The sequence below is a fragment of the Cornus florida genome, unplaced genomic scaffold, assembly GCF_030987335.1.
Source record: "Cornus florida cultivar Cherokee Brave unplaced genomic scaffold, ASM3098733v1 CherokeeBrave_3.0.0_Hap2_Chr07, whole genome shotgun sequence".
Classification (NCBI taxonomy): Eukaryota; Viridiplantae; Streptophyta; class Magnoliopsida; order Cornales; family Cornaceae; genus Cornus; species Cornus florida.
This window is the reverse complement of record NW_026775577.1, coordinates 6,562,392-6,587,206: the sequence shown is the minus strand read 5'-3', so window position 1 is coordinate 6,587,206 and position 24,815 is coordinate 6,562,392. Positions and strand designations below refer to the sequence as shown.

At 35.3% G+C, this 24,815-nt stretch overlaps 2 protein-coding genes across 2 annotated transcripts; one reads left to right on the top strand and one right to left on the bottom strand.

Annotated features, from left to right (window-relative positions):
• LOC132315899 (cullin-3A-like) lies at positions 1-10,523 on the bottom strand. Its single transcript, XM_059814337.1, has 2 exons — positions 10,011-10,523; positions 1-2,208 (listed from the first exon to the last, which is right to left on the bottom strand). Exons 1-2 carry the CDS (start codon positions 10,169-10,171, stop codon positions 168-170), a joined length of 2,202 nt encoding a protein of 733 aa, XP_059670320.1. The 5' UTR covers positions 10,172-10,523; the 3' UTR covers positions 1-167.
• Positions 10,524-13,144: 2,621 nt separating this feature from the next.
• Positions 13,145-24,815, top strand: LOC132315897 (uncharacterized). Its single transcript, XM_059814335.1, has 13 exons — positions 13,145-13,619; positions 14,283-14,399; positions 15,924-15,988; positions 17,728-17,833; positions 18,406-18,477; positions 18,718-18,777; positions 18,919-19,048; positions 19,156-19,301; positions 19,534-19,718; positions 20,596-20,723; positions 21,734-22,005; positions 22,692-22,938; positions 24,055-24,815. Exons 1-13 carry the CDS (start codon positions 13,323-13,325, stop codon positions 24,543-24,545), a joined length of 2,316 nt encoding a protein of 771 aa, XP_059670318.1. The 5' UTR covers positions 13,145-13,322; the 3' UTR covers positions 24,546-24,815.

Sequence of the window (24,815 nt, the reverse complement as noted above, 5' to 3'; positions counted from 1 at the left end):
TTAAATGAAAATGAGGGCATCTGAAATAAGAAACTATGATGGTTGGGTGGGGATCCATTTAACAAGTAAAACTCACCTCAGTCTACATAGTTCAACAACATTCCTGACTTACAATTCAACCAGCCAAGGCCAGAAAAGACCGATAAAAGGAGACTCTGACAAAATATTCAAGCCAGATATCGATACAACTTCCTGTCCACTTTGTCCCTCTCTAAGAACTCCCGCTCAATTAGGGATTCGATTCGTTTCTTTATCACAACAGGATTTGGCAAGAACCGTGGTTGCAGCTGCTTTGTGACCTCGGCAACAACATTGTTGTGATCCAGCACTCGCCGCGACTTCATGATCCTCACAATTGCTGCCTCGACCTGGGGCTTCCTGTCTTCCTCCACTCTTTGACGGGTCTCTTGCTTTTCCGGTTCAGACTCCTTTTGTGCAACCACAGTACCTATCTTTACCCTGTAGAACTTGCTTGTGAACTTGTCGTTGAAGAAAAAGGCATCATCCTCAGCAATGTCCATGCTCATTGGGTCTTTCCTTAGCACATTCTTTCCCTTAACACATGCCAGAGACTGCAGACATCTCTTCAAGTCCGAGGCAGGTATCTCTGTTGCCTGCTCAATTTCTTTATAGCTCAGCCTGTCGGTACTATTGAACAGCATAAGGATACACATTTGGTATGTGGAAACATTCAGCTCATGCTTCTGGCCCTTCCCAAAGGTTGCTTTCAGATCAGCAGTGCCCATATTTGTCTGCCAGGTCAATCTCCGCCCGGTATGGGTTCCAAGATAATATTGCCGGAACTTGTCACACACCCCTAGGATTTCCAGCGGAAGGTTGCAAGTGGCAGTAGACTGAGTTGGCCAAGACCCTGTAGTGAGGACCTGGACAGCGAGAGTGGGGCTCTCTGATATCTCAGCACCCAAGCTTGCAGAGAATCCTTGCATCGTGTCTTCAGATGTCTTCATGTCAGTGAACATACCTTCCAACTTTGAGGTGAACTGATACCCACATTCTGTTTTGAGCTTAACTATCAAACTTCTCTCTGCATCGTCAGAGGCAGTTTTCCCTGATAGAAGCCTCTTTGCCAAATGTTGTTTGTAGTACTTTTCAAACACATCTTTCTCTTGGAGGTAACGGAAAAGCATCATCACCTTGTCGAGTACAACCTCAATCTCCTCCTCGCTAACCCCTTTCAGTCCTTTCCGAAGCTTATCATCCACAAACAAAGAAATAAACTCTGGCGACCGAGAATTCAAATTTATAAAATATTCAAATGAGGAATTCAAAGCATTCTGGAAAGCCTTGTCATTGTTAAATGCCAAGGTGATGATCTTGTCATGCTTATCCTTTTCATCCAAGAGCCGCTGCACGAAGTCTACAGGATCCTTTAACCTTTCTGGATCAGTAACTAACAGCTTACCTGTATCCCGAATGTGAGAAGTCATGACCTCTCTAATTATCGAGAGTCCATTGGGCACCCTGCGGAACAAACTGTACATCCTTCCTAAGTCCTCATATTTGTCATTAACAAGCATATTAACCAAGCCAGAATTATCCTTATGGACTAATCTATGCATATGATTCTCTATCATCTCCTTCTCCACAACATTAGTAATCTTGGCTTCACTTTTTGCATCTAAATAATGGGACACTCTCTCAATCTCTTCATTCAGACGTCTCTCAGCTTTCTTTAAATAATCCCCACAATCACAGCACTCAATGAACTGCTGGGACTCACCACAGTAGAAACCACCTGAGACTTCAATAAAAGGTTTCTCAAAGTCTTCTTGATAAACAGAACAACCTAAATCAATTAGCATATTTATAATATTCCTCATCAAACCCCTGTTTATAACTTCACCAGTCCTTTCTCTCTGTACAAGATCAAGAAGTGTATCCCGAAGCCTCATCTGGATTTTGCTAGTGTGGATAACATTGTCCCTCCACAGGTTCAACCCAAGCTCATGAACTGGGGTTTTGCGTGTACTCGGGATGAAAGTCCTGTCCATGTACATCAATATGTCTCTGACCATTTGCAATGCCTTGTTGTGGTCTGTCCATTTCCTGTTCAGTTCTTCCAGAAATAAACCTCCCTGAGCAGCTTCAATCGATTTTGCCATTTCTTTTATATGTGATGTCATAGTTGACACAAGCCCAGAGTAGAGTCTCTCTCCAAATTTGTGCAGAACCATATTGTAAGCATTTCTGAATAAATACCAGATACTTAAAACATCAAATGTGGAAATTCAGATGCAAAAGTGATGGCAATTAGCTAAAAGGCTATCAACAGGTCCTTGCCTAGGCAAGGCATCATATTAAAGTCTCATGATCGTATTAAAGTCTCATATTAGGCAGCAGACTGATTATAATGAAAGATGACAGATTAGAGGTTCCAAGTGGTCTACCAAAAGAAAAGGCATATAGGACAATCTTAGGACCCTATCTTTAGTATGAGTCACTCTAAGAACAAACACAGATTTCAAGGATTGCAATGAGTGGCACTTATTAACTGCATTCTATATAACGTGGACTTCCCATATCGGATAAAGGCAAGTGTGATGATGATGATATATAATACATGGACTTGTATACAGGCGTCGGATGCAGATGTGGGCATTTGTCTTGGAGTATGTGTTGTCATCATGATGTTCAAAATGCCACCATAATCACAGTTCTTGGCCACAGGCCACTGGAATTTAATTGTATCCAGAACTTTAGATAAAAAGAAATTCTTCCTCATCTATGCTATGTTTTTTGGTTGTCCAATACCACTCCACAAAGCCTGGCCAACATCATATAACACTCATGCACATCTTTACTTCAGCACCGAACCTAACTCTCTACGTAAAATCCACCTCAAGCTCTCTTTGATCAAAGAAATATTATCACAAAAGAAACATAATAATGACCCATCAAAATGCCTGGATTTAGAAAAGGTATATCTCATTTATTTTGCTTTTATTACTTTCATTATTTTTGGAAGGTTAAAATGGTTTATCCACTTAGTTTGAAACCTATAAATTCGAAGGCGTCTTTAGTTTGTACAATTTGAACCTATCATCAACCAGAACTTAAATTTACTTCACAAGGAAACTGGTTGATATGAGCTTCCCATTCATACTTTTGGGAAATAACAAAGAACTATCACCATAACGGATGGGTAACTGAAACATACCCTGCCCTGCCCTTGCTATCAAGAGCTGGTGGAACTAAGAAATTTAAAGGAAGCGCCATGATCAGACCAAACTAAATATAGGCCCTGTTTGGGGGAGCTTTCAGTTTCTAAAATTCCTTCAACTGAATCGGCTTTGGAGAATGCATTTTGACGAAAGGAATTTAAAACAAAAAAGTTGTTTGGTGGATGAATTTTTTGAAATTCTTTTAACTATGAACATAATTTAACTTGACAATAATATCCTTAATAATCCATGAATAATAGCATAGAGTTGAATTGGGATGTACAAAGATGGAAAGGAAAAAAAAAAAATTCATAATTAAAGTGATGGAGTGAAATTACATATGATGCAGCAACGATTAATTGACGTAGTGATGATCAAGGTATACAAATTTACCCAATTTACATGATAAAAGTTTTTTTTTTTTTCCTTAATAGAAGTTCAAAGAGATCATGGAAAAAGAAAAAGAAAGAAAAATAAAATGAAAGAGAGAGATGGCAACAAAAATATCCCATTTTTGTTCTCATTATAGCTATAAATTACTTTAACAGTGGAATGGTAGCCTTCAAAAAAAAATATTTTATATATACATATATATATTGTGTACGTGTGTATTATATATATATATTTTTTGATAAGTTACGTGTGTATTATATATATTGTAAGTATATATATATATATTGAGAGAAAGAAAAGTTACTTAGAATTCTACATAGGGTTGAATTTTGGATGAGAGTTCATAAATCTTGGAACTCTTCAGACTTTGAAGTCAAATGGGAGTCAATAGAAGTTTTTCCTGCAACTCCTCAATCTCTTTATCCTTTCTTTGTTGAATAGTTTTTTCAACAATATTTTTTTCAGTAAAGATCTGTGAAATTTTGGTCAACATTTTTTTTTTTTTTAGTAGAAAACGAATGAAGAAGATGATACAGAAAGAGAAAAGTTTATAATGGAATTTAGAAATAGAAATAGAAATAGAAATAGGTCAAATAATGAACAATATAGGAATTTTATATTTATTACTTAAAAAAAGTGAGTAGCTTGCGGGAAGTCGATCAAGAAGCATGTTTTATTGGCTTTGGTCAATCAGGCTTCTAAACCACTGAGACTTTTTAAAAGTCCGTTTTTAGAAATTTTACCAAACGCTCTTTATTATTGGCAAAGGATTTTCTGGGTTTAGAAGCCCGTTTTGAGACTACAAGAAGCCCAACCAAACAGGCCCATATATTATATATCGTTTACTTCCTTTTCAGGATTATGTGTCACAGATACTCCAGAAAAATTTTAAAACACCAATGGGTTATTTAGATTGGTTAAATATATTATTCCACTTTGGAACCTCTTAAATGTGAATTTCTTTATCGTCATCATTCAATAAAAATTAAAAAAATACTACCTCTGTCCCACAAAAAGTGTCCACCTTTCCATTTTTGGTTGTCCCAAAAAAAATGTCCCAATTCAAATTCCAATGTACAATTTTTTTAATATTCTCAATTTACCCTCCTTGCCTTAAAGTTTTAAAAGCAATCATAGTTTATGTGGACCCACCATAGAAGGGTATGTTTGGAAATTTGTTCCCTACCACTATAAGAAAAAATATATATTAAAAACTACCGTAAACTCTTAAAAAGTTAGGTTCCCAAAAAGGGACATTTTTTATGGGACGGAGGGAGTATTTAAAACGTGGATCATGAAGGCAAGAAAAAATTTCCTATGATTTAACAACGAATATATATATATATATATATTTTTGATAAATACGATTTAACAAAGAATATGACCCCTAGGATATTAATTTTGGTCCAGTACATGTATATACACAGAGTGTAGCTGAAATGAGAATGGTGAGATGGACATGCGCCAAGACAGGAAAGGATATGATTGGAAACGAACGAGATGGAGTACCACCAACTGGAGATAAAATGAGAGAAAATCAATAAAGATGATAACATGTGGTTTGACTCCAAGTACTTGGGGACAGGCTTTATTGAGTTGAGTTATCATGTATAGAAATAAAAGCAAAATGAATACTTACCCGTGTAATTCTTTAAACCTGCCAGATAGAATTTCTAAACCAATGTTTGAGGCACTTCATAAATTTTGACAGAATTGGTAACTTTCACTTCAACCAGTTTGTGAGATATGACACAACTAAGGAAGGAACACGATGACTCACACTCCGGACACACTCTAAACATCAACAGATCATTTTAATTAGTTGGGGCGTGGAAATCCATTCGGAAGGGGTGGGATGCCTTTTCCTCTCATATCAGATTCAAAGTTCGTGATGGTAGATGCATTCGTTTTTGGGAAGATCTATGGTGTGGTGATCAGCCATTATTTCGTACATTTCCCAGATTATACAGTATTGCAGTTGATAAACATGCCTACGTAGCTGACTGTTATCGGCTTGATGGTAGTGGGATTACGTGAGACATGCATTTTCAGCGTTCTTTTCAGGATTAGGAGTTGGACGAGGTAAGTGTTTTTCTGGATCAATTGTATCAACAGGAGGGAATTGGAAGGGGTTATGACAATTTGACATGGATTACATCTTCTCACGGTCGTTTTGAAGTAAGATCTTTATTCTTATGTCTGTCTAATTTTGACAGTCTTGACTTCCCATGGAAGACCATTTGGCGCTCTATGGCTCCAACTAGGGTGTCATTCTTTTTATGGACCGCTGCTTAGAGTAAGATACTAACAATTGATAATTTGAGGAAGAGGGGAAATTGTTTTGTTAATTGGTGTTGCCTATGCAAGCAAGATAGGGAGTCAGTTGATCATCTCCTAATGCATTGCCCCGTGGCGCACGACTGTTGGAATCTTATTCTTGGGTTGTTTAGCATGTGTTGGGTAATGCCCCGTTCTTCCAAAGAATTGATTCATGCTTGGAGAGGATGTCATGTGAGTAGGGGTGCTCGCGATTATTGGAGAACTGTCCCACATTGCGTCTGGTGGTGCATTTGGAAAGAGAGAAATAGTAGAATGTTCGAAGGGAAAGAGTCGTCTACGACGAGACTGAAACTTTTTATTATTCGTTCTCTCTTTAATTATGTGAAGAGGAGTTCTTGCTCCTGTTCTGATGATTTAATTAATTTTTTTGGATTCTTTGGGGCCTTAGCATCCGATTCCACTAATGTTTAAGGGACGCGTTCCCCTTTTAAACGTCTTTTTAATTCATTATTACTTGTCAAAAAAAAAATTAGTTGGTTATCGTATCCTCTAACGTTGGAATACTTTATATGTGAATTTATGTACTTCCATCTTTCATGCCAGTAAGGAAGTGGACGAAGGAGACTGATGAGTGGGAGGTAGAAAATATCTCATTTTTGGTTTCTATAGGAAGCGCTTCCGTAGGCTAGATAAGAAATAGGAGAAATTCACAAAATCGAATAGAGGGATGAGAGAGAAATAATTTTGGCGCAAAACAAAATATAAGAAAAAAGTTGCCTACTGTTGGAATTTGAGCAAATTCCTATTCTAATTATGTTTCTATTTTAGAGTTGTATTCTGTTTGGTAATTTCTTATTTGGTAAGTCTTGGCCTCTAAGAAAGTGTAATCTTTGTCCAACCAGGAATTGGGTTTGGAACTCTACAAATATATACATAGGCTTTGGGTTGAGATTTGTGAGATTGAGAGAGATATAGTCCCACGAGGGAGTTGATGGGTAGAGGTAGTATGCGGGTTGGTAGAGTAGGAAAAACACCGATGATGCTAGGACCAAGGAAATAGGCTCGTGGAGTGGTGGTGTTGTTACTCTATTGTTGTAATATCTTTACGAATCATAGTGAAATCTCTTCTCATCCATGGACATAGGCCGGTTTTGACTGAACCATGTATATCTTATGTTTGTGTGTGATTGCTTTGTTGGCTTTCATTGGATTTATGTATCCGTGCTTTTCCGCTGCCTAACAAATTGGTATCGGAGCCAAAGATAAAGGAGATCCAAAAAACACAAGAAGTCTCAACATGTGCTGCAACGAGCTTCGATAGTAGGTGGAGTCAATCGGTTTGGTTACATGGCATGGAGCTCGAATAGTCAAGGTGGAGCCTTGGAGGTTTGATTGATCGAGTAACGTATAATGTGGACAATCGGAAACTTACAGGAGTGTCGTCAAGATTGAAGCTGCAAAAGAATTGCCCTAATCAATGCCGTGGAAGCAATGATTGGTTGAATGGAATTTGAGCTAAGGTGGAGATTGTTACAAGTTCTTATTCTAATTATATTTCTATTTTAGAGTTGTATTTTGTTTGGTAATTTCTTGTTTGGCAACTCTTGGCCTCTAAGAAATTGCAATCCTTGTCCAACCAGGAATTGGGTTTGGAACTCTATAAATAGATACATAAGCTTTGGGTCGAGACTTATGAAATTGAGAGAGATGTAATCACACAAGGGAGTTAATTGGTAGAGGTATTATGCGGGTTGGTAGAGTAGGAAAAATACCGGTGACGCTGGTAGCGACGAAATAGGCTTGTGGAGTGGTGGTGTTGTTACTCTATTGTTGTAATATCTTTATGAATCATGGTGAAATCTCTTCTCATCCATGGACATAGGCCGGTTTTGGCTAAACCATGTATATCTTGTGTTTGTGTGTGATTGCTTTGTTGGCTTTCATTGGATTTATGTATCCGTGCTTTTCCGCTGCCACCTACCAATACATAATTCAGAAAAAATTTAAGAGATCTTTTTGACAAAAATTCCAATCAAAACAAGAGAAAAATGAGCCTATCTTGAAAGAATTCGCGAACATTCCTTAAAGTGGCATGAAATAAATGCACATTTGATACTGCAGTGGAATAGCTGTAGTTTTTTTTTTAAAGGGGGTGTGACATCCCATATCGCCTGGAGGAGAAAATTGTCGCCACTTATAAGAGGATGCAGCCTACCTTGTGTAGACTCATTTTGAAAACCGTAGCGCCAAGAGGGTACAAGCACCAGCCTGACCCTCATGGGTTTGTGCAAAGTGGAAGTGATATCAAGACGTCGTAAAAGGTGAAAGCATTACGGTGGTCTAAGGTGAAACCCAAGCAAAACGATGGTAGAGGAAGGTAACTGATATGAAAAAAATTGTTAAGATATGGCAGTTTTGGAGATATTGGCAATCGTATGGTCGAGACGGGTGTGACAAAACACATGGCAACAATGCAATGGTCACCACAGTTGTTTAAATGGTGGCGTTGGTGGCAATAATGATGGTATGGGTCAGTGGGAAATGGTTTCACAGTAATGAAGTGTATTCTCATATTTAAGCATGTGGATGGTCAACGTTGTTTCATGCTGATGGTGGCAGCAGTGGCAATAATGATAGTATGGGCCTGTGGAAAATGGTTTCACGGCAATGAAGTGTATTCTCGTATATACCCATCAACTAGATGGTCAAGAAGTGTGAATCCATAATAAACAGGAATTTAAAGTTTTAGGAACCATATATCAATAAATTTTGTTCAAAAGAACAAGGGACTTCGCTGAAGTTACAGGACTTAAAAATCCACCTTCCAATTATAGAGAAGAATAGGGCCAAATGACCATCCAAATCTCTAATGAGCATAGATAGAAAGTACGGATTTGAGGCGATGCACAAATGCAAAACATGTAAAACTATTAAAAGACCAGGCACACACATGCACGGTGAGGATACAACAATATATATCACATTATACATACGTTTAACATATATACGTGTAGACAGGAATACGTACTATATATATATATATATATATCACATAGCCTTCATGTCTTGACCTATCTGGTGACTAATATATCCTCCTCATGATGTCATTCTTCCACCTCCACAATTGATATATTTCATATTTGTCTTCTACTATTTTTTATTGAACAATTCATAGTGCACTAGTCCATCCACTACATGATGTCCTCTACAAAAGTGTCCCTTTGAAAAAACAGACTGTAGACAACGCCAAAAAATGTAAAAGAAAAAAATTAATATATTGGAAGCAAGAACTTATAAAATAAAATAAAATTTGTATTGGAAACAACAATAGAATGATCACCGTTTTCAATCTGGAAAATTATCTTTTGAATTTACTAGAGTTTGTTGAATCCATGATTCCATGGGGATGCATTTTTCTGATTTTAGTAATTTTTTAACTTCAATTAGTCAAATTTGAGTCCTACAAGCCTAGTAGGTTACTGTCTATGTTTGACAATATATATGGGTCAATTATATATATATATATGTATATGTTGTAATTTTCATTTTTCAACCACAATAATTTCTGCTTATCATACTCAGTAGCAGCAAGGTGCTAGAAGCATGCACCTAGCGACAACCATAGGAAGATACAAGGAATTCTAAGAACACGCTTCTGCAAATGAAGGAATCAACCTCTATAATACAAACTTTTGAAGGGCGTGTACCAAACTTCAACAAAACCATATAATGGGCCATTGTTATGTAGTTTATTCACAATTTGGAAAAATAATGGGCCATTGCCTTACCTCCGCACGGAGAGGCTGTTTCCGGTTTCGTGACATCCGGGTCATGATGGAGCACTGTTACTCCAAACCCAACCTCCATTTGTAAAAAGCAAAACAACAAAAATCTAAACTGTAAAGCAAAAAAATAAGCTACTTATTTGTTAGCACTTCCAAAACAGATTATTTGATTTTGAGAACAAAAGATAAAATCAATTTTGATTTCAAAAGAAGGAGATAATTCACAGCACAATTACAATCTCATGCAACCACATAATATGTAAAACAAAAAACCAAAAAACACATGGTACTATTTTTTCTGCTTTAATAAATTCGACAAAACAAAATTAGGCAACAAAAATGTAAATACGTAGTTAGTAAAAAATCAAACCTATAGAGCTCTTCGAAGCTAAGCCCACTTGCATTGTGGTTGTATATTTCGTGAATCGCGTGCTCCAAAACCTTCCAGGTCTTCTCTGCATACTTCGGATCCACCACGACCCGATGCTTAAACGCCTCAATCTGAAAGTTCCTCTTCTTCTGACTACTCATCCTCTCGAGTTCAAATTAGCAACCTACAAAACCAGTTTTCGACCGAAAATGAGCAACTGAACTCGATTATACTTCAGCAATCGAAAAACGGATCGTAACGCCCGTTCCGTGGATTAGGGTTTTGAAGATCAGAAATTTAGGGTTTTCAACAGAGAGAGCTGATGGAGGAAGACGAGAATTAGCTAAAATGTCAGATATCAGGAATCGAAACGAAGAAAGCCCTCGAAGTATTATTCAAAAATTTTCCTTTTTTTTTTTTTTTTTTTTCCTAGCAATTCTTTATCCACTCCACTACGTAAATGTGAAATTAAATGAAAACAGTGGACCGCGCATGCATCGCTCTCTATGTGGTGTAGTACATATACAGTTGTTCGGAGTGTGTGTTGTCGAATTTTGATGGATTGGGTTTTGTAGGTGGGTCCAACGACTATCGGTAGGATTTCTCTGATAGATCAACGGTCAGGATTACACATTAAGGGTTGATGAACAAAGAAAGGAATAATAACCTTAAATGGATAATTTTAATGATAAATTACACTGACCCCTTGAGGTTTAAGCAAATTATACATGATTGACCATTTAATATTGTTATGACATTAACCTCGCCTAGTATTTTTCTTTCCAACTCATCTTGATCAAATTTTATAAAATAACAATTTTATCATTATATTGTATAAAATATAATAGGATAATTATTATAGTATAAAGGCATTAATGACTTTTTATACTCAAAGTCATTTTTCGCCTATCAACAAACGAATTTTATGGGAGGTTAAAATAATAAACACCGAATAGTAATATAATTTATTCAAACTTATAAGAAATAAATATTAATTTATCATAATTTTAAGTAATATTTTATATAAATTTATGTCTAATGGGAAATTGGGAATAAATGAACTTTTAAGTAGTATAGGTTTCTTGGTGGCTCTACTTTCAGTTAGATTGCACCAATCACCATCTTATACATACTTCCTTTCTTGGTTTGGAATCAAAGTAGCATGTATTCTGCACTTTTCCTTCTAGACATTCCTTTACCCACTTGGAATTTTTCTTCCTACTAAATAGTACTATACTAAATATTAAGTTGTTATTTGAAAAAAATATTGTTATTAATGATTATGATTAAAGAAATTCTGCTTTAGTAGACAGTTGACTATTCATGAACCCAATTTATATGAGTAGTCAGCTGTCAATAAAGTGACAAAGTTTGATATAACTTGTCAATTCGAACACAACACGAGTTAAAACGGTTTGAATTGACCTTAAACGATTACGATTCGTTTAGTTAATTGTGTTGTGTTTTGGTTAAAGTGGTTCAACTCGTATAACTTGTTTATACTTATTTAAGTATATATGTTATAAACAAATTTATATTTAAGTTCCAAAATAACTAAATAAAATTGTATCTTATACTTTTTTATTTTGTAAACTATAAATTATATAGTAACGAGTCATTTCCAACAAGACATAATTAAATTTTGACACATTTAATTAGACGTGCCAATTACAAATAGACATGAATATAACACAAATAATATTACACCAAAATCAAATTACTTCCCAATTTTACTTGGAGCTTGAGTAAGCAAAAGTAACATATAACTTTATAATAGGCAAATAACCTCAGTCACACAATTTTTTTGAACGGGTATTGCTCTTACGTTCCGAACACGCTCTCGCTCTTATGTTCCGCGCGCGCTCTGATTCAAATTCTTATTATTTATGACTTAATTCTACCATTTCCGCTCTCGAATTCACTCTCACTCCCGCTCCCACTTTACGTGATATAGCTAATAACCTTTTTTTTTAAAAAAAAAAAAGGTGCCTCAATATGAACTAAATTACCAGACACCTTGCAAAACGCCTTACGCAGGTTGGGTAAAAGTTCATACGTTCATCAATAAGTATGAGTATGTTACCACAATAAATTATTTGCATTTCAAATGGTACAATATCGTTACACATTTCTATAAATTAAGGCTATATTTAGTGTGCAGGAATGGAATGGAACGCAACTTGGAATGGAATGAGAATGAGAATGGAATGAAATGAGTATTACCATTCTAATGTTTGGTGTGACACGGTGAATCGTTATGGAATGGAATAATTATTTTGACTATCATTAAATATGGAATGTAACGATTTTTCTCAAAAATACCCTTTTCATTCTTTTTTAATAAAATCAATCTAATTAATATTTTGTCAATACAATTTTATCAAAAAACGGGTTGAATACTTGACCTAAGGATCTGATTTAAAGGCTAATATATATATATATATATTATATATATATCTTGATTGATGGATCATTAAATATATATATAATGATACATCAATATATATAATGATACATCAATATATATATATATATATATAATATGGTTAAAGGTTATGTAATTTTTTATCAATGGCAGTTCTGGGTATATTCAGAAGAGAGGGAAGGTGAAAAACCTTTACCATGTGAAAAATGGAATGTGAAAGATTTTTGGTCTATACAAAATATTTTTGCCTTATTGAAACATGTTGAAGGGTTTATTGAAAATATTAAAAAAAATATTTAATTTTACTATGGAATGGGTGTAGTAAAGAAATGAATTTTCATTCCATTAGAATGGTCATTCTATGTCATTCCTGCACACCAAACAAACAAATGGTTGAAATGGATATTCCATTCCTGCACACTAAACATAACATTGATTTTATTAATTTATACAGATATTCGTTCGAATCTATTATACCGCGACTACAAATCATCACTGTAACTCGAGCGAACCCGAATTATAAATTGAATTTGCCAACTCTTCCATGCAAATATTTTATTTTTACATCCATTCTTATAATGTACTAACAAACATAATATTTTTTATTTTTTGTTCAATACAAACGTAAAAACAAAATTGATTGTGCCTGTCTCTTCCTTCTTAAAAACCGTAGGGGTTACACTGAAAAGTGTAACGTCAAAGACTAAAAAGGACAATCTGCTGAACGGAACAAGTGTTTCTCATACCTTTCGATAAAGAAAACAAGTTTTCTTCATCAGTGATCACCACCCAAGCTTTCCCCAAAAATATGCGTTACAAAGCTGTAACAAACAAACAAAACCCAACTCTTATCTTCAAAACTCTCTCTCTAAAAATTTCGTAACTTTATGAGTTTTGAAGTTTCAACACCAATGGCGTCTTTTGATTACTTGGAGAACATGTATGATGTGAAGCTCAGGCCTCGACTGCTCCGTTTGCTTACGGAAGAGTACCTCACAGTCACAGGCCAAAACGACGCCGTTCCTACCCCTCCGGTGTTCACATATGTGGTTAATGCCATCAAGAACTTCGCTCTTCTCTCTGAATCTTTCACTGAATTGACCGACTCAAAGCTCGTCCAAGATTGGAAGTCTTCAGTTGACGCCTGGGTTGATGGCTTGCTCTATCTCGTTTCTGGCGATTCGGTAAATTCACTAAATTTTAGATCATTCGTCATTCTGTACATTTTTGCATTCGTGTTTGGTTGCTGAGAAAACGGAGGGAAAGGAAAAGAAAAAAGGATATATATATTTTCTTAATTATTGGTCATGGAAAGTGGGTTGCAATTTATTTTCCCCATCTTCTACCTTTTTTTTCTCAAGAGTATCTTCTACATTCTCTCAGCAAACAAACAAAACATCAAATTATACGTTAGCTTTCTGGAGTTCCATAATGTAAAACATCTTTGGATTCTTTTTTCTACATTCCCTACATTTTCTCAGCATTCAAACAGAGCATAAAATTACATCACTTATTTCATTTCCTTCTCTTTCATAACTCGATTACCTTAGCTGCTGTGATACATATTATAAAGACACATACATATATGATATAGATTCGGATCGAACAAATCTAGTTTAAAACCCTACACAACAAGAGCTCTGCTCAAATGCTCTGCCATATTGGTATGAGAGTTAAATCAGTCAACACTTCCATGAGCATGACTATAAATCATTGGATTTCTTCATCCTGGTATATGCAACACAAGAGAAAGTGACAAAAGATATATATATATATATAGTTGATATACAATATTGTGCAAGTAATTAATTAAGTATGCACTCACTGGTGGAACTTTTTTGCTGCAGCTGGTTGACTGTTGGCTAGGAACCTCTTTGCTAGGAGTGACTTGTCTAGAATGCAGTTGTCATCGTTTCTTGGTGTCCTACTCCGGTTGGCTTGATAAGCTTCTGCAAAATATTAGGGTATGCAAACAGGCTTATACTTTACATCTTATTGTTATACATTTTTAATTCATTTTGGTGTGATATAAATGATAGTTAGATTTTTTTGCCAACGTTTTGGCGCACATGCACACACATATAACTACTTTTCAACGAAACCTCGTGTTGTCGTTTACTAGATTACCAGTTGTTCAAGTTAGATTAGAGGCAAATGCATATTTTGTTCATCGGTGGAAGTTAGAAATTTTTGCTCTTATAGAAATTGTAGAAGCTAAATTATAAATGAATAGATGAATAAAATGATTTGAGAATTTCAATATTAGCTTTATTTATATCCTCTATGATTAATTTTATAAGAACATGATGTATTTGTCCTAAATCATTCTATGGCGCCCTTTCCGACTTTTTTTTTATCTACACTTGCATTGGTTTGAATGAATTATGTAACTTCTGAGTTGGTAATCTTAAGCTATCATCCTTTATTTGGACATTTGACTGGCGAGAATAATATCTGATATCTATTTCTTTTGTAATAGGGTATATCTTTGGTACCATGGAATTAAGATACTAATTACTTATTTCTATTTATGGGTGTTATTTCTTTAGACAACTCTTTTTCTATATTGATCAAATTTTGTCCGACAAGTTTAATGTTTGAATCTTCTCATGTTTAAAGTTTCTACAGGTTGATAAAATAAATCTTATCTAATTCTGATGTCAGTTGTTATGGCATAGCTAATCTAAAATCTTTTTTTTTTTTTTTGATAAGTAATAATAAATTAAAAAAGGCGTTCAATAGGGGAACGCGTCCCATAAACATAAGAGATAGCTAATCTAAAATCTCGAGGAAAGAAAAGTTCACGAGGCTTTTATTCACAGTTTCCAACTCTTCTTTCAAAATAAATGAATTCATGTTTGAATATCTCTAACTTACCTACACTCTCTGGTCAAAACTTCTTCTTGAAAGCGGTCAAAATATATTTCCTAATAATGGTTTCTAAAGGTTTGAGAGTTGAGTTGGACTAAGTAAGGAGGTAAAACTTTTTACAGTTTATGCATGCATATTAAGTCTAACTAAATTTTAGACCAGTTGTCTTTCATATGGGTAATGGCTACTTTGTCCTTTAAAGCTGGATATAAAAAATGTACTTAGCTTAAACCACAACTTTATTAATATGATGCATTGTGGGGGCAATGACATGTTTTATATCTTATATAGCTTTATTAGAGGACATGGCTACCACAATTAAAGCTGAAGAATGTGAATCCATCTTCAGATATGTAAAATAAGCTCTCTTAGAAGTATCATGACCATGAGCTGCTTTGTTTCTACTTTCATTCCCTTAGATATTGTATAGAATATCTGTTAAATAATAAAAAGGGAGAGTAATTTGTTTGTTTGTATGTAAAGGTTATCTGATATTTTTTAAGTTATAAGAAATATTTTTACTACCACCACAAATAAATTGTAATGACATGCTTTGTCTGATGTGTGGTGGGTGTGGGTTTGTCTGTGCATGTGGTGTACATGTGCGTCTTCAACAGCCACCAAAAGCTTCCGAGTCTGTTAAAGCAGCTTCTTGTGCCTCCATATCATATTTATTTACAAGGTTGGTTTTTCTTTGTTCAACATACGGACATATATATGTAGCCGTTGTTGTGTTTATTGAATCTTTGCCTTGTTTCATGATGTTTATTTTGTATAAAAACAACATCATACCACATTTTTGTGTTGCAATATCTATAATGTAAAGCTTCTTGATTAATTAAATCATTCAATGTTGAACAACTAGGATTTTAATCTTTGTCGATCATCTTATTTCGTCCTTATAGATGAACAAAAATACTGAATTTGGTTGCATTGTTACATATTTAGTTTTGATCTTTTTTTGATAGTTTGTACGTGGGTTATTAGGACACATACAAATGATTTTTATATATTTTATTTGACTATGGTGATACACATGAAATATGGGGATTATAAGTTGACATCTGACTGAGGCAGGAAGTTGGTTAAGGGTCATCATCATTTCTGTTGAAGCACATTTTCAACTAAAAAATCCACAATCTTGATGGAATCAGGGCCAGGGTGGTCAGCAAATAGGGTAGATTCTTGAGATAGATAACAGTGACTAATAAATTACAAACAGCAAGAACACAATATTCCAACCCATTATAGACAGTAAAACAAATACAAGGAGCATAGATCTTGTATTCCTTAGATCTTAGGAAATGGCTGAATTTGATACTTTACAGATCTGGAAAGCAGGTAAAACAGCAACAGAGTGTCGTGTGAGTCTTGGGGTTCACTCAAACCCAAAGCTTCCACCGTTTGATGTTTTGGTTCTTGCTTGTCCTAGGATAGCTTTAAGTGAACTGGGGATTTCACTACTTGGATTATTATCTCATACCATCCCTAGAAGGGGAGGTGCAAGATCCAAGTCCTAGTTACCAGGCGGGTGTCTTACATGTGTGTGTGTGTGAGGGAGGGAGGGAGGTTTTCCTTGTATAGGGTGGATCCAGGTTTTGCTTTTTTCTTCCTTGGGGGAGGGAGGCCTCTAGTTGCTGCAGCAGCAATTCACCAAACAATTCAGCTTCTTTTTTTTTTTCTTTTAGGAAATAGGCAATAGTTGTAAAACTAATGTAGAAAGTGGAGTCAATTATTAAGAAAAACTAATCAAAGAAATGAAATTAAATAATTTCCTAATCTAACATATAACTTATGTGCTGTTAATTCTAAACAAATTCCTTATATCTACATGAGTAATGATGGGACAAAAAATATGTTATAGAATAATAGGAAGTCCCAATGATAAAAGGCACCTGAGCATGATCATTTGAAAAATAATAAAATTACCTTTCAAAAAATAAAATAAAATAAAATTAAAGAGGTTGGATCGGATACAGTTGTTACTGTTGTAATTAAATTGAGTAGTTTGGTGACTAAACCTTCTTGTTAACTGGGATATTTTGGAGAGACTGTCTATAAATGATACAAACTATGAGAGGACATTAAGTTAATCCATGGAGTGTGAACAATGCCAATGAATATCATTTTTGTCCTCTCTTTCATTGCCTATTACTTGCTTAAGTTTATAATTTTTTTAATTTTCCATTAGAACTTACTATAATTTCCTTTAGTTCCCAGGGATTGCTTCCATTGCTCATCAGGCATCTATAACTGTACATTAAACTTTAGGATTGCTCATTATCTTTTAAGATTTTCCATTTTATTCCTGATTACAACTCTAAATTTTTCATTCTCATGTGTTATTTACCAATATCATTGCAAAATCCACTAACTTTTTTCAGTGCAAATTTTTTTTCTTCCTTTGTTTTTCTATATTAGGTTGGGTGGATATCCAAATGTAAAGAGAGAAGGGATAGCCCATGCTGGGAAATTTATTCATCCAGTTTTAAATATATTAATTGAGGATGGCTCAGAGGCTTTAATGGTTAGTAGTTTATTTCATAAGAGGTTTTTTCTGTTCACCATCTAACAATTCATTTCTGGCGAAAGCTACCTTTTAGGTCATCTTGTGATGTATGTTTGTAACAGGTGATAGGCAAGTTCTATTCATGTACACAGAAAGTAGAGAGAGACTAATTTAATCAGGCAGCAATGAACTTATATCACCTTCAAATAGATTATTATTCGTTTGAAGGATAGTTTAATGCTAAGCAGTGTCCAAAAAATACCAAATAAATACATTATGTTCCCATATCATGTTTAAAAATCTAGTGTAATTTATCTAGAGGTCATCACAAGAAGAAGAACTCTCTCTCTCTCTCTCTCTCTCTCAACTATATAGCAGTTTAGTTATGTGACTTGCATCTGGATCTTTTTAGTGGCCTCTTCTGCCTTATCTCTAATTAGGTTGGATTTATTGATTTTTATAATTGAGCAAAAGCTTATATATTTATATATTTTCTGGTTTCTCCTTCATGTTTGATACCTGAATTCACTCGATTTACTTTCATTTGCTCAAGTTCATTTCAATCTTCATTACGGTGATTACTTGTGCAGGAAAGAGCAGTTGGTTTGTTATGCACCATTATAACTTTCTTTCCACTATCTATACATTCTGATTATGAAACTGTAAGTTTTAGTTATATTTCTCCTGTTAGATCGCAACTACATCGCTTTAATTCATTTTGACTACCAAACTGTGGTTGGCTCTAATTTTGATAATGCCTATCAATAATTTCTGAAAAATATACTTTCTACAGTTAAAAAAATATCCCTATAGAAAGTAAAAAATGTATTTGTTACCATTGTAATCGGTTGGTTAGCCATTAATGAATGTGTGCTAAGATGAGTCCGCAACACTGTTTGCAGGTAGAAGCTGCTATAGTTTCAAAAATTATTTCAGGGAGATATAGTGTTAATACATTGAAGGTGGGTGTACTATTTTTTTCTCTGGTAATGCACTCTCTGAAATAGGGACATGTGTTGGCTAATTCAGCATGACATGCACAGGATTTCATGTTTTTTGCTCATTCAAGGTTTGTTCTCTTCCCCCTTTGGTTCTTTGTTTAGAAATATGCTCATTGTTTAGCTTTACTTCCGAGATCAAGAGGAGATGAAGATAGCTGGTCCTTAATGATGCAAAAGTTATTAATATCAATAAATCTTGATCTCACTGCTGCATTCCGTGGTCTAAAAGAAGGTATCTGGTAATGCTATATTTGTTATGCGATTGACTTTTAAATGAGACTTTACATCTATTTTCCTGTCCTGGAGAAACTAAATGTAATACATTCTTGGTTCCTTCAGAAACAGACCCCTCAGCTGCCTTAGCTAGTCTTTCGGAAGCGTCTGGTCAGTCATTTAAGACACAAACTAGTCAGTTGCTTACCAACAGAGTCCCCACACTTATGCTTTGCTGCTGTACTATGCTTACAACTCCTTATCCTGCTCAGGTAGTCTATGATTCTTTTTTTTGGTAAGTCAGGTAGTCTATGATTCACAGAGGTAGTCTTTCTGAAATTCTTGGTGTTTTTATCTATACATAAATAGTAGTCGAATTATAGAAATTCAATTGAAGTACTTTTGAGAACATTTGGAGATATATCACTTTTTCCTTGGATTGCTGAGTGATTGAGGGTGACGGAATTTATTTTCTTCTGAAACATCACAAATTCTGAATGGCAGGTGACTGTTCCTGTTGGTCCTTTATTAGCAGTTGTTTGGAGGGTGCTGATGGTGGATGGATCTTTGTATCAACCATTATCTTCTTTTACAACTGTTATGAAACAAGAACTCACTTGCTGCGAGCTTCCGATTTTACACTTTTACAGTTTAGATCTCCTTGCTGCTGTTTTAAAAGGAGTAAGCAGGTGAACCATATTTTTCAATGGACGCACTTATAAAACTATCAATGGTAGGGTGGATAGTGGTGGTGGCAAGGAATCATATATTTACACAATACTATTTCAATAAGGAAATAATATTGCATTTTATCAAGCATTATAGGAATTATTGTGGAAGTAAGTGGAATGAGACATATTCAGATAATAATTTTGTGAAAGTTATGCTTGTGATTTGAACTGAAATGGTAAGGGGGTGAAGGAATGATAATACTGTGCTGGAGAGTTGGTGTTTGAATTATTCCAGATTACTTCAATGTTCAATTCATATTTTGAGGTTTCCTCGATGAGAAAGTAGTACTGCATAAATACTCGATAAGGTGCTGTTAACACTTGCTTGAATTGATATGCATAAACTATTGGATATTGCAGATTTCTGTACATGTACTCTTTAACACTCTGCATAACTGAATTTTTTTAAGTGATGTGAGGATTGTACAGATTGTTATTTTTTTTTCAGTGTTACAAGTACATCTCAACTTATAAGCAATACGGTTTCTTGTAGTGAACTTTGTGATAATAGCAAAGAACCAGTTAATTTATTTATTTATGTATTTTTTTTCCTCTTCCCTTCACGCCTGGGTGTAAAGGATACCCTTGGGTCTGACGTCCTGCACAATTCCTCCTCTTTCTTCCATATATTAAAACGAAAACAGTGGAGTTTATTTTCCCATCACACGCTGAAGAAATTGTTGCGAATGCCGGGTTAGTTTACCTTGCCTCCTTTGATGAGGCCAATAGTCCCGTCATTTGTGCTGCTTTTTTCTGCATTCTCTTCTGGTGGTTGCATATACAAAGAGAATTTATATCTTATATTTGGCTTACATATATATTTTTTTATTGACAGACAACTGTGGCCACATACTGCAGAAATTGTCAGAATCCTAACAGCTTATTTCAGGAGATGTGCATTGGCAGCACTAAGGATAAAGGTGTACTCGGTTATAAGGATTTTGCTGATGTCTATGGGTGTCGGTATGGAGCAATTTCTATACAATAATTTCGTGTCCTGTTTTCTTGTGCTACTACATGCCATCTAAGTGCTACTGTATAAATACAGAGCATCAAACGTTTTTGCTATGAAAATGCAATTGACATTCTTTTGCAGTACTATTCTGTTTTCTGACCATGTGCGGTGTGCATGTATGCATTCATGATTATGTAGACATATCAAAAATTAGTGATCCCCATTTCAAAGACCATGACTCCGTGCAAGACCAGTTGAGAAGGAACAGAAGGGTTTTTTTAGGAGGCCTGGATGCCTACTGAACATTCGAAAGGACACTGCTTCATATACCCGAAAAACATGTGTACTTGAGTATTTTGAGAATTTCAAAATTGAAATACCTTTTATGTCTGTTAATATGTCATTATGACCTGGAGCAGCTTATTCAGTTTTATTTTCATACTGATGTGTTATGGATTCATAGTATTCCAGCCCTCTGTCCTCCTCATTTTATGCTGATCTGATTGTGCATGTTCTGCTGAGCTCTTGACACTCCTATGTCACAACTTCCGTCCATCTGTTAATAGCTTCAGATAGGGAAAACCATACCTGCTTTGTCTGCAGGGAAAACCATATCAACTTTGATTTGAAAAATCAACTGAGCACATATGAACATTGCTGCTGCTAGAAGATCATGCTTAGTTGGGACTTCGCCATATTGACCTTCCCCCACATTTGCCCCATAAATAGGTGCAGCTTTAAATTATATTGCCTTGGAGATTTGCTTAACTGTTTCATACTCAGGTATCAGTGGCTTCACTACCAACTTGTATAGAAGTTTTCCTTTCACCTTCTTGTTGAGTAGTTGGAAGATTTTATGCTTGTGACATGCCAAAAGGCCCAAAACTGATGTTTATGAGTTCATCATGGGGTTAACATGATTGCCCACTTAACTTCTCAGATTTCTCATGTTATGCTTTCACATGTAACGCATTCCAGATATATTGCACACTGATCAGAAGGTTTTCATATTGGCCAGGTATAGCATTGTCCATTGACCAGGACATCATCAGCAATGCATTTGTGGATTTGGAATATGTTGAAAATGAAACAGGAAGAATATCTTCTAGTGCAGACTCAGAAACCAGTTCTAAAACCTTGCAGCAGCCAACCAGTCAAAAAAGGAAGCATGTAACTGTGAAGCTTGAGGATGAAGCAGGTTTGGAAGCGGAAGCTACCAAAAACATTTTGAATTCTCCTATTTCTTTGAAGATTGCTGCTCTACAGACATTAGAAGTTCTTCTCAATGTGGTACGTGCTTTAGTATCTTGTGTAGAATGTTATGTCAATATATACAAGTAATTACTGATAAAAGATTCAGTTATCTTATCCTTGGTTTTAATTAGTAAGGAGAAAAAAGAGGAAATAATCGAGTTATCCTCTCAGATATTGTTGTTGCATAAGGTCTTATACCTTTCACAATCTAATAGGTGCTTTTAGAATTTTTATTTCTTTATTTCATTGTATATGAGTTTATTAAGAGCATGTGTGGGTGATTAATGAAAAAGTACCCATCTCAGGGGACTTGTTCTGCATGGTTGATAAGTGCTTGATCTATCAGATTCTTATACCTGTCCAATAAAACAACCAAAGAACTGTTTGTGTCCTTATGATTGTATGGTGAAGTATTTTAGCATACCAGAGCCTAGGTAGGACCTTACTGAATAATGAGCGGCCAGCCTGAACATGCATCAAAGATGCAAGAATATAAACAAGCTGAGCTGATTTAATCTATTCTTAAACTTAACTTGTGCATGTTTTGTTGGGTCAAGCTAATCAAAAGTATTTTTTATTTATTTATTTATTTATTATTTTTTTTTGCCTTCCAAGTAAAAGTGAGCTTAAGTTGGGCTTGGTTTTTTGGAGTGTTAATGTGTTAGTGTTAGAGTTTGATGTACATTGTTAGGCCCATTTCTTGACAGCTAAATTTTTTGCAGGGTGGTGGTTTAAGTTCCGAGTATTGGCAATCAAGTGTTGATTTTCTTCTAGTAACTGTAGCAACAAATGTTTGTAATGGAGAACTTGTCAGTGAAAAAGTGAGTGATCTTGTGCCAGCCGATGAATGTAGTTCAACCTGGGCTGATTTCCAGCTTGCAGCGTTACGTGCACTTTTGGCGTCTCTTCTTTCCCGTACTCGTGTTCATCCCCCTTATCTACATCGTGGAATTGAACTTTTTTATAAAGGTAAGTTAAAGATCCATTCCTTATTTCATCTATGCTGTTTCACAACCCAGCCTAGTGAATTGCAATGGCTTAGAGGTAAGTTAGTATTAAGAGCAGTTATACAAAAAATATCTCTTTTGATCATCAAAGGAAGAAATCATACGACTTTGACAATTCCACAAAGATAGCTGCTTTCAGGACCCCCGAACCGACCTTCCCCTCTGAAGAAAAGAAAGAAAAAAAGGGCCCTAGATAAAGTCAAAATCTCAACTACCTGCATGCCCTTGTGTATCCCACTCTGTTTCAATCACCCCTGAGTAATGGCAAGAACTATATTCCAAAAATCCAATATTTAGAAGATGTATCTTGCTTCAGTTTTAATTGGAGGTTTGTAACCTTGAAATAGAAGTCCTTGTTACATGATTTACTAAGAAATTAGATACTGTGGATTTTTAGTGGCCCAAGGGTGAAACTATCTATCAAAAAATTGTCATTAGACTTTTCTCAAACAAGGTGAAACCAAGTTTTTATTATTAGTTTGTTTAAAGTAACCAAATTGTAGTCTACAGACATTTTGTCTAAAAGATGCAAATTTGGATGGAAGTTGATTACTTGTAAATTTAGGTATATTTAAGAATTAAGTACTTTCATTCTTCTTTTCTTTTTTCTTTATGGGTGGATTGAAAATTAAATCAGTCAAATAATGGTTTAGGTATATACCCTTTCAAGTGTTACTTTTGGTTATTTTCTCAATTTTAAATTTAATATTTGTTGTATTCACATAGTTAAAGTTACTCTTCTTTACCCTTCTTAAGTGCATGCAACACATGGATCCTCTCATTGGTTTTTTATTTTTCAACTTTTTTCTTGGGCTGTCGTAAATCAAGTTAGAGTGCCAAGGGTCTAATAGCTTTTTCATAAAGGAAATCTGTCGGTAACAAATTGAATAAATTTTTAAATTAGGTTTTTATTCAGCAAGAACATTGGCGATCAATGTATTTGTATGTGATGAATACAGTTTGAAGATAAATACATATATATTGTTTTTTAACAGCATCAGAAAAGAAGAAATTACCTATGACGCCATAATCCTTGGTTCCACCATCCATGAAAACTCCTTGTTTTTGGCTTCTGCAGGCAAACAAGGAGAGACAAAGATCGCCGAATTCTGTGCCCATGCTCTTTTAGCCTTGGAGGTGCTCATGCATCCTAGGCAGCTACCAACAGTAGAATTTCCCCCTACAAACGAATGGTTCAACCACAAAAATTCAGAAAATATATGCTTGGGCGACCAGAAAAATGATGCCCTATTGAGAACTCCTCTAGTAACGGATAATTCAGATGGAGACAGTGACCTGCATGAAACTTGGGTTTGTGATGGCAATGAAACCGAGGCTTCACCAAACATTTCTGATGACAACATCAAATCGGAAGAGCCTTCAGAACCAGATTTCCTGCAAGTGATTGAAGATTTTCAAGCAGAAAACATTCCATTAGATGGGTTGTCCAGTGCAATTGCTCCAGAAGAAGTCCAGCATGGACATGCACATCGTCAAACCAGAGCAATTTCGAATTCCCAATCAACTGAAGATATTAAGGTTTGTGCCGATAGTAGTGCAGGCTTTTAAGAAGCTTTTGATGGTGGTGCAAGTTGATCCTCCTAGCAACGAAATGGCACCGCGCGGAGGATGTTTTGTCAAGATGCTGAATATGACTGGAAAATAGGCAATGCCGTGGCCACTCCTATGGCAATACTGATTTCAGTGAGTTGAGTTAGGCATGTGTTGGAGAGAGAACCATAGATGGTTAGTAAGGCACTGTTATGGTTGAGTTTTGTTAATGTAGCTGAACATATATATGGCAAGAAATGGAGTGCTTGTGGAGTTTATTTATGAATC